Genomic DNA, 12566 nt, shown 5'->3' on the forward strand with positions numbered 1-12566 from the left:
ATTGCACTGTTACTAAGCTGATCTGTTCAACCAATGCTTGAATAAATTTGAATTATCAATAGGCTACCAATGGACCCCAGTTACTCCAAACTGCAAAAAGTTACCACCCTGGCCTAATCCAAATCCTGTACTTTGCCCTATGGTCTATGCTGCTTGGGTAATAAAAAAACATTAAAACACTAAATTAGAATAGGCCTATAAATGTTCTATTAGGAGTAGGGACTACTAAGTATTTTATCACTACGGAATAGGAAGGCAAGTGCTTTTGGTTCATGGGCCTTTATATGTTCAGTATTTTTAAGAAGTGGACGTAGACATAAAAGCCTGTTACAAAGAGAAGTCTGATACATTCATTTTGAAGTTTCTCCCAGAAGTGTGAATATGTATATTTTCTGTTCTTTTTGCTTTTCATACTATTATATATGCCGTTAGTATTATTATTCTTATCATTATTTTTTGTTTTGTTGAATACGTGATACATTAATAAAAGTTTACATATTTAACTTTCAAGCAATTAGAATTCAACTATCCAATAAGAACTATCACATCAAAACATTTTTCCTTTCAGTACATTTTTACTTTTAATTTCGTGTTGGTATAATCTTCCCATCAAAAACTGGCCCTGGGGAATACCAGTGGTATTTTATACAGTTGCACTGGTAAACACAAGTGCAGTGCAAAAATGCAGCATTTTGAAGAAGAAAACACTAGCCGAACAAAAAAAAAAAAAAAAAAAGATTTTCATGTACAATACTTCAACTTCCAGGTTAAAGGGTTTCGCAGTGACGTCATTACGCTGGACGCTCACGTTTCGTAAGAAAACGTCCTGATTGCTTAACGTCCTCTGAGCGTCATCAGCGCGCGAAAATACGGCGTGCGTGGAAATAGCGTTAGTAGTAGCAGCATATAAGTGTAATGCTGTATATTCGGTTAATTTAATATCTCACTAAAAAGAGTAACAAAGCTGAGATAGGAGAGATCTTGCAAGAGAGGGGCTCACTACCGTACCTAAACGTTTATAGTCTGTAGTATATGTTACTAACTTAGTTGCAGCTGGCTGGCTTTGGACTCGAGTACGTCGGACGATCATCATTTGCGGAGCTTCAATTGTTGCGGACGCGGTCACCCGGTGTGCTACTGATTATATTTTATTCATCATAACTTATCTCTTATATCTAATATTTTCCTTTCGTTGCGTCCACGTGTTAGCTTTACGGTGTCTCGTTAATGAATGTAAATGTAATTAACACAGACGGCGACAACACCTTCTTTTTTTCTTTTTTTTTTTTTTTTTTTTTTTTTTTTTTTTCTTTTGCCTGAATGTTACTCTACGTAAATAATAGTTGTGTTTTCCCCTTAGGAACAGCAACGATGAGTCGATACTTCACAAGACTGAAAATGAAACGATGTTACAAGTGGGGAGGAAGGCCCTCTTTGTGCAACAGGAAATTCAAAAGTTGTTATTATGAGTATGTTGTTTTATGTAAACCAGACTGCAGTAATCTGAGTATTACAGTACTGAGTAGAACCCTATGTAAGCATTACTTAGCTGTTTTGTTGTATGGATGGGATAAAAAAAAAAAAAAAATCATGATTTACATATGCCACTGAATACTGTAAAACCCTAGAGCCAACCTTTTTTTTTCCCCCCGTTTAGTTCCCTGTACGTGAGCACAGATGGCCAGCGTGATGCCTGCCTCATACAAACTGGTCAGCACATTTTGGTAGAAGGAGATGATGATGACAAACCATATGTTGCGAAACTTCTCAAGCTGTTTGGAGACGGTAAGATGGGGCTTGTGGTGCCTTTGCATTCGTTTTAGGGAGAAGTTGATCTAGTCATTAAATGCCTTGTGTACTCAGGAGAAGTCTGTATTTGATATGAAATAAAGTACAGCGCTGTCAGTCCTACTCTTTACTTGCATTTGTGTCGTGATATTCCAAGTTCTTATATATATGCAGTTGTACCCTTGTGCAATTTCGTTCAGGATTAAAACCTTTTCTTCCGTTCATCTCTTTCCATTTTTCTGATTCCTAGACAAGGGGAAGTGGGCTGAGGTGCAGTGGTTTGTGCATTTCAGTGAAGTACCTTACAACAGAAGGAAGCTACTGGGCAGAACGCCTCACCCGCAGGAGATCTTCCTTTACGAGGATCGCACCTGTGACGGCGAAATAGATGCCGAAACCATCATAGGCTCTGTGGAGGTGGGGGGACCAGCGAGCAAAATTCCTCCATGTTCATCTGTGTGTAATGGTGATTGTAGCCTGATTCCGTTCGCTTACGTTTTTTGTGTTCTAGGTGGAGCACCTGCCACCGGATGCCAGCTTCCCTGAGACGGGTCAGAAAGGGACACTTTACTTCAAACTCTGCTGGGACACAAAAGCTTTCAAGGTGGTGGATGCAGAGGGACGGCACCTGGATGATAAGACTCCGCTGGTCTCCGTCTCAGTAGCTCCCACGACCCGTGTCCTGCCCACTCCGGATGCGACGGTGATGAAACGGGCTCTTTCCGTAACACTCAGTCGGGTGTCTGCCAGCGCAGGCAAGTTAGCTGCCAGCGAGGTAGAGTCCGGCCACTCGGCCTCCAAGCTCTCGGCCTCCAAGTTTCTGAGTCGCAGGCGTCGCGGCAGCTGTGACTCCACTCCAGGGGTGCGCAAAAAACTGGATCTCAACAGTGAGTGTGTGGCCTCTTGATCCTTTTAATTGCTACCGGGTTACATTGTTTTTCTTCGGAAAAGCTCTGTACAAAACGCGGTTGTGAATTTTTGTATAAAATGCACTTCTCCATCAAGTTTGTGTTAAATACGTTATTTTCAAACTGACTTTTTTATGACTGTGTATGGATTTCTGATATGGGTAATATGTACAGGTGATGGATTTCAGGAATTCTGATGGTGGTATTTGTTGTCAGGTCCCAACAAGAAGCTGACTACCGATGATGTGCTGGGAGAATTGCTGAATGAGGAGATTGAGTCCCAGACAGAGATGGCTAGGAAGCTGCAATCCACCCCATCCAAACTGCCTCTCCAGGAGTTTAATTTGTCTCCATTAAAGTCTTCAAACAGGCCCTCAAATGGCATGAGCATGACCCCACTGAGGAGCCAGAGACCCCCGAGTCCCAGTCCTCATACACCTCCTGACCACACGTCTGCCAAGTAAGCTGCAGAGCATGACTTCCTTCTATCAAAATAAAGCGGAATCTCACCTCTACATCCCACCTGACAGATTTTCAAAGAAGTGTATTTATTAATTTGTATTCATATTTTTATTTATATAATTAATTTTTAAACCTGGCTTTTAAGGTAGATGGTGTTGTCAGTGTAAGGCATTGGTTTACAGACAGTCAGACTTCGCAGGGATGTCCTCTGTGGAGGTAGTTCTGTGCTAGCGCATTGCGGGTTGTTTTTATTGTTAAGTAACCCTACTGCTTTAAAGAGCAATGCGAAAAGGGGATTCCTGGCTTGTTTTCAGGGATTTTTTTGGCTTTGCGCTGCTGGAGGAAGAGGTCGAGGTAGGGGGTAAAATCAGGTCCTTTGCACTCCCCCTGCAAATAGAGGCAACTCCTCGGAGAAGTTTGAGGGTGCTGAAGTGAGTTGCTTCCCTTTGCCTCGGTGGAAAAATGGGCAGTGGGTCTGGGACGGCAGCTTTCGCAGTCAGCAAATACTGGGCATGTGACGTTTATCTTCATGGATTCAGGGTTTTCTTTCACTATAATTGAAGTGTTTATTCTCTAGAGTTACTGCAGTTTCTTAGTCATTGGTTAACACCTGCAATAAAATAGTTGCTTGTATATGTTGAGGAAATTACTTTTAGAGCTGAGCTGCAGTAAGAAATTTCACATTTGAAGGATACAGCATATCCTTTATAGACCAGTCTATTTGTACACTGCTCAGTTTTGCCAACAAATTGTCTAAAATTGTCTATCAAATTAAAATGCGAGGCAATAGAATGCTTATTCATGAGTTAATAAAGTCAGTACATATTATGAAGGTTTATAGCTAATTTGATTGCTTTCTTATTCCATTGAAGTTGTTTACTAAACTTAAGATAAAGATCAGACTTGAGGGTTTTTCTAACTCGCAGTCCTTTGCTCAGTGATTAGGTCTGTATTGTTGTTTTACCTGTTGGTCCCAGCCCTAAGCACTGGTTGGGTGGTGAATGTTTTTCACAGGGCACCTTTTCTTACCTTTATATATAATCTCACTGTGCACTCAGTCACATAGATTATGGGGTGATTTGTCTGGTTGTTTTTTTTTTTTCCAGCTCTTTCATTTGGACAGAAAATGATAGCTTTGAGATGTTGAACGTGTATGAAATCGTCTTGAGAGCTAGGATTGGGTCTCACGCTTCCTTGGATGCTGTTTGATTGGTTTTCTCTTTGTTTTTTGTTCTCTGACCTTTCCGTTGTTTTCACCTAGAGCTCGGACTCCTTCCCAGAAAAAGGACCCCGTTTCCGCCATTAAAGAGCCAGCTCTAGGGTCTCTGTAAGTATCAGCCTTGTGATGGATGTTAACATGCCAAACACGCAGGGTCCGAGTCCTTATCTCTGTGCTCCTGTTCTGCACGCATAGGGCGGAGGAATTGCCAGAGGTATCTGAACAGACAGATATTACTCCACGCTCAAAGAGGAAATCTGCTCGATTGGTCTCCTCACGTATCAGGAAACAGTTGTAAGTAGATTTTAAACAGGCTTATATTGGACACTTTCTGATTCAAGGCCACGAGTAAGCAATTATGCAGAATATGGCTATTCATTCAGTATCCTTGGCATAGAGAAAGAAACAAAATGAATAATAACATGGCTCTTTAACTGAAAAGCTTTGGTTTTCTTAGGAACCTGTTAAATGCAGGTGAGGACCAAGTCTTTGAAGACGACAGTGGCGATGAATGCTTCGTTCCGTCGAAGAAAGATGCAGGAAGCACCAGTGAGGATGAGGAGAGCGGGCAAGCAGAGAGTGAGGACGAGGGGATCTCTGTGAAGAAAAGGCGGCTTGCTGCCAGCTGCCGTACCCCCAGGTCCAGTCGGAAAGCTCCTGCCTCAGCCAGAACACCCCATAAAAGCTCAAGTAAAAAGGTGGGGACTCTGTTTTCTGCTTCTGCTGCCTTTCTTCCCAAACAATAATTAATCTGAGACCGCATTTTGGGGAAAAACTATGAAATATTGAATTGTGCTTACTCTCTTTCGTAGGTTGTCTCAAATAAGCCTCGGACTCCCCGTCATGCAACTCCCGGCATCCCTAGCAGATCTCTCCCAGCCAGGAAACCTGGCAACGTACTGGAGGAGGCCAGAGCAAGGTGACCAAGACTAAAATGCGCATCACAGGCAATACATGAAATATCGTTTATTGAAGGTGAAATGTTTGGGTTTAAATGTTCGAAAGTTATTTAAATAGGGACTTGTGTGCTGAATGGTATAACGTTGATCAATCAACAGTTTGTCTTGTCTGCTCACTTATCAAACTTGGCAATCCAAGTTTGTAACTGTTCAGTTTATACAGTGCAAACTCTGTTCTGTCAATGCTTTGTACTTTACATGAAAAATGAAAGCATGCTGTGCAACAGAATAACATAGTGTGTCGTCATGTATGAGCACTGGCCGGCGAATTGTCTAAAATGTTTGCAAAGCAATGTTTCCTTCCTGGAACCGAGTTATCATACGACACTTGTATTTCAAGAAGTACCATTGTTTTGATTGCTAGCTGAGTGCTGGTTACCGGTGTCTGTATTATACTTGACTAAATTGTACGAAACATGTAGGGAATAATCAGGATGGTGTCTATTTTGAGGGGAAAAATTTATGCTGCAATTGTCTTTTGTTTTTGAAGATGACATGAATTCTTTCTTCTACGATTCCGATATCCTCAGACTTCATGTGTCCTCAGTACCTGACTCGCTGCCCTGTCGAGAGCAGGAGTTCCAAGACATATACAGCTTCGTTGAAAGCAAGATCGTGGGTGGAAATGGAGGGTAAAATTTGTAGATTTAAGTTTCATTCGCAGCAAATACAGGTTAACTCAGCTAAATGTATGTTTCATGCCATTTAATGGTTCGGAGTTACTTACCTTTTACTGTGCTTGTGCCTCGTAAAGTATAGGTGCTTTGAGTAAACAGCCTGTATCACTCTTTGGCAGTTGTATGTACATCTCTGGTGTGCCAGGCACTGGGAAAACTGCCACCGTGCACGAGGTTATCCGTTGCCTTCAGCATGCATCTGAGCAGGATGAGCTACCTTCCTTCCGCTTCATCGAGATCAATGGAATGAAGATGACTGACCCACATCAGGCCTATGTACAGATACTTCAGGTAACAGTGCGTGCAAGTGCTGCAGTGAGACCCCGCTAAGCGTAGATATGAAGTGCTACCAATGTTGCATGAAAAGTTTTTTCTTTTTAGTCTTGTTGACTAGTTTTTGGGTCATATTTACCAGATAAAAATTTTAAGTACAAGTACTTATAACGGACCTTTTTTCTCCCAAGGAGACCACTGAAGAAGTAATGAGAACTGCCTTCCTTCCTGTAGTCCCACTTCCTGTCTTTGTATGGATTCCTTAATGTCTTTTTGGTCTTGCTCTCCAGAAACTGACAAACCAGAAGGCCACTGCTGACCATGCTGCTGCACTTCTAGAGAAACGTTTCAGCAACCCAGCACCTCAAAAAGAGACAACAGTTCTCCTGGTAGATGAGGTAGGGCCATGTTCTCTCATATGAATAAGGATTTAAGTTGTCAGTTATTCAGCGATGAACTGATTGACTTTAATATAAACACAATCCCAGTTTATGGAACATGATGGACGTTATACTATCTATTAAACATTTGCTTAGCACTTTATTTTAAATTGGAATTAAGGCTATGAGCATAGATTTATGGTGCAAAAACTTTAGAGTGAAATCAACCAAAAGACACTTTCCCTTTTCTCAGCTTGATCTGTTGTGGACTAAGAAGCAGAATGTGATGTACAACCTGTTTGACTGGCCAACACGACGATATGCTCGCCTTGTAGTCCTGGCCATTGCCAATACCATGGACCTTCCAGAGAGGATCATGATAAACCGTGTGGCTAGTCGACTGGTAGGTCAACACAAATGAGAGAATGTTCTAACTTCTAGGGGCATGATACATAACTTGTATTGTTTTAGGACTGGCAGTAAATTTGTGTTATGAATGTTAGAAGTAAATAAGGTGTAGTTTTACAATGCAGTGTGTTGTTGGATGTTCTTCCAGCTGTTATCTGTTTAGCTGACAGTTTATCCAGGGCTATTGATAATGTTAGGTTTGCACAGGGCAGAAGTGGTTACAAAATAAGAATTAGATGAAAGTTTAACGATCATCATTTGTTCCTGGAAATCCATTTGTTAGGCAAGAATTCATATATAAATTGATGAATACTATTTTTTTGATCAGGAAAATTCTAACTTGTAGTAAGCAGGACCCACCTACACCCAAAAACTCAAATACATTAATACATTATTCATATGTCATTGAAGAATGCAATTATCAAAATTCCCAATACCTGGTAAGCAATTACAAATAATAGTGTAATAAAATGTAATACTGTACAGGAAGAAACCGTACTGCATTTTGGCAGCATACAATATAAAACATATATGTATATATACAGTATATGCATATGTTGAAGAAACAGATATAAGGTAAGTAAGTGAATAAGTCAGGTAAACTTTTTTTTTTTTTTTTGGAGTTCTTGTTTCAAAGGGGTTTTCAGGGAAAAAATTACCTTCATAAGGTGGGGGAAGACTATATTTTTTGTAGTTGTATTTTTTCACTTTCCTGTTGTCTAAAATGACTGTTTTAGTGGCATTAGTTGACATTAAAAACAATAAAACAGTTTAGCTATGTTAGGTTGCTTTCATTCCACTCTCTTCCATAGTGTTTACGGCTTGTGTCTGGAGTTTGTGAATGTTAGTGATCAGTAAGAACATGACAAATGCTGCACATTTATGGGATGAATTCCAGTCAACAGCTGGCATTCCGTTTTTTGGTGTGTTATTTTTTTATGTCATTTTAAATAAGCAATAATGCAGTTTGAAGTTATACACTCATTTATAACATGTATTGTAGCTTTATCAGAAATGTGCTTATTTATGCAGAAGACATTAAATAACCGTTTAAAACAAATATTTTTGTGAAACTTCTAAGTGCCTAAGACCTTTGCATGGTACTGTGTGTGTGTGTGTGTGTGTGTGTGTGTGTGTGTGTGTGTGTGTGTGTGTGTGTGTTTTTTTATGAATCATTTCAGGAATATCTGTATTACTGAGCTTTTACTGTTTGTGAATGTGAAGTAGCATTAAAAGTGATTCTGGATTTACAGGCAGTTACAGACAGGCTTCCGGTCCCAGATGTTTTGATAAGTTGAGGAACCAGTCTAGTTTTGCTTTAAGTGGAAATCTGAGTAACAAGTGCAAAGCAGTTTTCAGTCCTTATGAACCCATATTTCTGTCCAGGGCCTGACACGGATGTCCTTCCAACCGTATAGCTTCAAACAGCTGCAGCAGATCATCACATCTCGGCTGAACCAGGTCAAGGCCTTTGAAGAGGATGCGGTTCAGCTGGTGTCCAGAAAGGCATGTGTTTCTTGCTTATTTCATTAATCAGAGATTTGTTTCATGGAACTAGATTGACAGGGAGCTATTTTGAGGGAGAGTGTTTTGCCTGGTTACAAGCCTGCAGCTGTTTTGTGCAAATCTGCTTGCATTTTGTATTGTGTATTCTGTGTTGTGAAGACCAGCATCCCTTTTACAGCTCTTATGTCATATACCAATTCCAGGTGGCAGCCCTGTCTGGAGATGCCCGCAGATGCTTGGACATCTGCAGGCGTGCTACGGAGATCTGCGAGCACTCCAGCAGTCGGCAACCTGGATCGGGGCTGGTTGGCATGGCCCATGTCATGGAGGCCCTAGATGAGATGTTCTCTTCCTCTTACATTAGTGCTATCAGGTAAAGCTGCAGTACAGGAAGTATACCCCTGTTCAATTCATTGTGGAGTTAGGAGGATTGAAGTCGGCTCTTGTCCATCTCGCAGGTGTGCGTCCACCCAAGAGCAGCTTTTTCTGCGGGCTGTCATTGCTGAGTTCCGCAGACTGGGTTTGGAGGAGGCTACCTTTCAACAAGTGAGATATGACACTTGAATTTGTTAGAACCTTCACAAAGGATCTAAGGCAGGATTAGATCTGTCCGACATGTTTTTAAATTCCTCATGTAATGAAGTAGTTCTTTTGCACAACCTTCAGTTACTTGCCAGTCTTTAATTTTAGTTGTTTTTGCAGAGGTTTACAAGGAGGAAAGTTGCAATTTTATATATCAGTTGTGTTTCACTGTTGGTTTCTCTTTTCATTAAACCTTCCTTTATCTAACTCTCGATTGCATTCTGTACTCCACAGGTGTTTGTACAGCATCGGGCTCTGTGTCGGATGGAGGGTCTGCAGCCCATCAGTGTGTCCGAAGGCCTTGCCGTCTGTCAGCGCCTGGGTACTTCTCGTATACTGTTGCTGGAGCCCAGCCGACTTGACCTGCTGCTTCGTGTGCGGCTCAACGTGAGCCAGGATGACGTACTGTATGCGCTCAAGGAAGACTAAGGGGGCTTTTGATTATTTCAAGTTTTGGAGTATTCGAACTCATTAGCTTCTGTTAGAGCCACGTTCTCGGCAAAGTCATATTGTGGCTGTGAAAATTTTTGCTGGTGCTGTGCATTTTTAAAAAGCACATTAAAATAATGTTTGTGGTATAATTTTAAAACTCTCTTCTGAAATTGAATGATACGTGCAGAAAAGCCAGTGATTTGAGTGTATTGTGTTGCTGAATCGATATTTTAAAGACCCTTTTTCTCTTCCATGTTATCATTGACTTGCTCTAAATTAGGTCATTGACATTACTACTACATAGTGTCATGACCAATTCACAAATTAATATCGAAGGAACAAAATCAGCATTTAAATGAAATATTTATAAATGAAACTTTTTGACAGACTTGTATTTTGTTCCTACTAAAGACAAGTATATGATAGCTACTTTTTTTAGTACAGCTCAACATTTTATTCTTCTAATTTTACATGTTTTGTTTTTAAATGTATTCTCTTGCATTCAATAAAGATTCTGGCTATTTACTGTGAGTCTGTTTAAAAATGTCCGCTTAAGCGGTCAACACCTCACTTGTGTGTTCCTGCTTGGTTACACACAGGGAAGTCACAACTGTCTAGTCATTACAAGCTGGCTTATAAATTATACATTTATTTTATTTACATTTGCATTAAACAAACATTTTAATTAGTTTGAGTATGCTTTTTTTTCTTGTTTTTGTCAGCTGTTGCACAGCAGGTGGCACTGGTTGTTCTGCCCGCAGATTTGTTTAGTTTATGTGATTAATTGCTTTGTTGAGCGGAACCTTTATTTCCATAATTTAATACGCAATTTGTGCACGTGCGCTATTTCCATGATGCACTACTGTCGGGATAGGCATAGTGGAAGCATCTGAGTTCTGTGTGTTTTTCCTACGCTTGTGGAAGCAATAAGTTGTGAAGTTCTTGCAGACATTGGTTAAAATGTTTACGTGCTTTTAAGTTTAATCTCTGTAGTGTAAACTCTGTTTATTCAGCCATAACTCCATAACCTCACTGTCCTTGTGAAACGCGTGTGTGAGTTCGTGCTGTGTCATGCTAAGTGTGCTCTATCAGCAAATGAGTAACTGGTTATTATAACGATTGTTGTAATTAGACTAAGTTTCTTTTACTGTTTCTGTTTATTATAGTTTCACTCGCATTTTCACTTGTCATTTGGAGACAATAAAGGAGCAAGATGCTCATATCCTGGCTCGTGAGAATCGAGTTTGGCTTGCTGTTAAACTGCGTTAACGTACTGGATGTGCATAACATGCAGGGAGAACAGTACAGTGAAAAGTTATACCAGCGGTGGGTGCAAGGAAAAATACAAGAATGCAAGCATGCAGCGTCCATCTTCACCCAACTCTTCAGTCCATGCAGTATCAAGAGTGAGCTCTAAGCGCTCATCTTCTTCTAAGTCATCTGTCATGGAGGCTGCTGCCAAGGCTAGAGCCTCAGCTGAAGCAGCACTTACCAAGGTGGCTTATGCTAAAAGACAGCTAGAAATAAAAAAGCAGAGAGCTAGGCTAGATCTAGAGTTGGAAGCATTGGAGATTGACAGGGAAGCAGAAGCTGCGCGAGTAAATGCTGAAATCTTAGAAGCAGCTGCAGCTATGGAAAATGGTGACATGCGAAGTGTGAGAAGCTCTGTCCCGCCACAAGTGATTCAGCAGCGCACAGAAGAATATGTACGGCGCTGGTCACAGGTCAGTACTCAGACTCCTGCTTTATCGCATCATGATGAAATCCGGCACGCTGCGAACAATGATACTCAGCAAACAACACCTGTAGCTGCAGAGGAGAAGCCTCCACTCAATCTCTTCAGACCCTCAGCAAATCAGCACGCATGTGCAACTGAACGCATACTTACTTCAAGACCATCGGATTACCCATGCAGAGAATATGGTCAGCATCCTCCTCATGCTAACACTCCAACCATGTTAGACTTTGCCAAGTTCCTAGCACGCAGAGAATTAGTGAGCACTGGTCTCTCCAAATTCGATGACACGCCAGAGATCTTCAGAGCATGGCAGTCCTCATTCCTCAACGCGACACAGGGCTTGGGGCTCACATATAGTGAAGAGTTGGACCTCCTCGTGAAATGGCTGGGTAAAGAGTCATCTGAGCATGTGAAAAGGATCTGTGCTGTTTATGTTACTAACCCCAGAGCTGCCCTCCATCTGTCCTGGGAAAGACTTCAGGAATGCTATGCTACACCAGAAATAGTGGAAAATGCCCTATTTAAAAGATTGGATAGCTTCCCCCGTCTGTCGGCTAAGGACAACACAAAACTGAGAGAGCTCAGTGATCTTCTCACGGAGCTGCTTGCAGCTAAAAATGATGGCTATCTTCCTGGCATGGCCTACCTCGATACTCCTCGTGGGATAAAGCCTATAGTGGAAAAGTTGCCTCCAGCCCTGCAGGACAAATGGCTCTTCACCGGCTCACTATACAAGGAACAGCACAGAGTAACTTTTCCTCCTTTTTCATTTTTTGTTGACTTTGTCTATGACCAGGCTAAGGCCAGAAATGACCCAAGTTTCACCTTGTCTGGCAGCGGTCAGTCTTACAACAAAAGTGAGAGAACTCAATCAAAGCACAGCGGATTCAAGACTGCTATATCTGTGCAAAAGACAGACGTGTCTGCCACAGTTGACGCAGACTCCACAAGCGCTACAGAGGCTGAGAGAAGAGACAATGATCTAGCCCGATACTGCCCTGTGCACAAGAAAACTCATCTGTGGAAAAATGTAGGTTATTCAGAATGAAAACATTGCAGGAACGAAAAAGCATCCTAAAGCAACACAAATGCTGTTTTAAGTGCTGCTCTCCAAAGCACCAGGCCAAGGATTGTCAAGCGACGTTGAAATTGCGGCGAGTGTGAGAGCGAAAGACACTGCTCTGCAATGCACCCTCTCACCTCCCAACCTCCTGCTTCACTGACCACTTTAGAA

At 41.4% G+C, this 12566-nt stretch overlaps 1 protein-coding gene across 1 annotated transcript; it reads left to right on the forward strand.

The window, feature by feature from the left end:
• The first annotated feature begins 883 nt into the window (after window positions 1-883).
• On the forward strand, window positions 884-9862 carry orc1 (origin recognition complex, subunit 1). The gene is made up of 18 exons (XM_018754033.2): window positions 884-1129; window positions 1361-1469; window positions 1658-1785; window positions 2039-2205; window positions 2300-2675; window positions 2913-3156; window positions 4420-4485; window positions 4573-4671; window positions 4835-5075; window positions 5190-5296; window positions 5867-5968; window positions 6133-6304; window positions 6577-6684; window positions 6920-7069; window positions 8461-8580; window positions 8784-8953; window positions 9039-9126; window positions 9397-9862. Exons 2-18 carry the CDS (start codon window positions 1372-1374, stop codon window positions 9589-9591), a joined length of 2631 nt encoding a protein of 876 aa, XP_018609549.2. The 5' UTR covers window positions 884-1129; window positions 1361-1371; the 3' UTR covers window positions 9592-9862.
• Window positions 9863-12566: the final 2704 nt, after the last annotated feature.

Source organism: Scleropages formosus, chromosome 9, assembly GCF_900964775.1.
Source record: "Scleropages formosus chromosome 9, fSclFor1.1, whole genome shotgun sequence".
NCBI lineage: Eukaryota > Metazoa > Chordata > Actinopteri > Osteoglossiformes > Osteoglossidae > Scleropages > Scleropages formosus.

Excerpts from the sequence above, each read along its gene's own strand:
- orc1 (XM_018754033.2), top strand. The coding sequence starts at position 1,372 with ATGAGTCGATACTTCACAAGACTGAAAATGAAACGATGTTACAAGTGG. Across the intron at positions 3,157-4,419 it reads CCTGACCACACGTCTGCCAA|AGCTCGGACTCCTTCCCAGA; the intron begins GTAAGCTGCAGA and ends GTTTTCACCTAG. Across the intron at positions 6,305-6,576 it reads CCTATGTACAGATACTTCAG|AAACTGACAAACCAGAAGGC; the intron begins GTAACAGTGCGT and ends CTTGCTCTCCAG.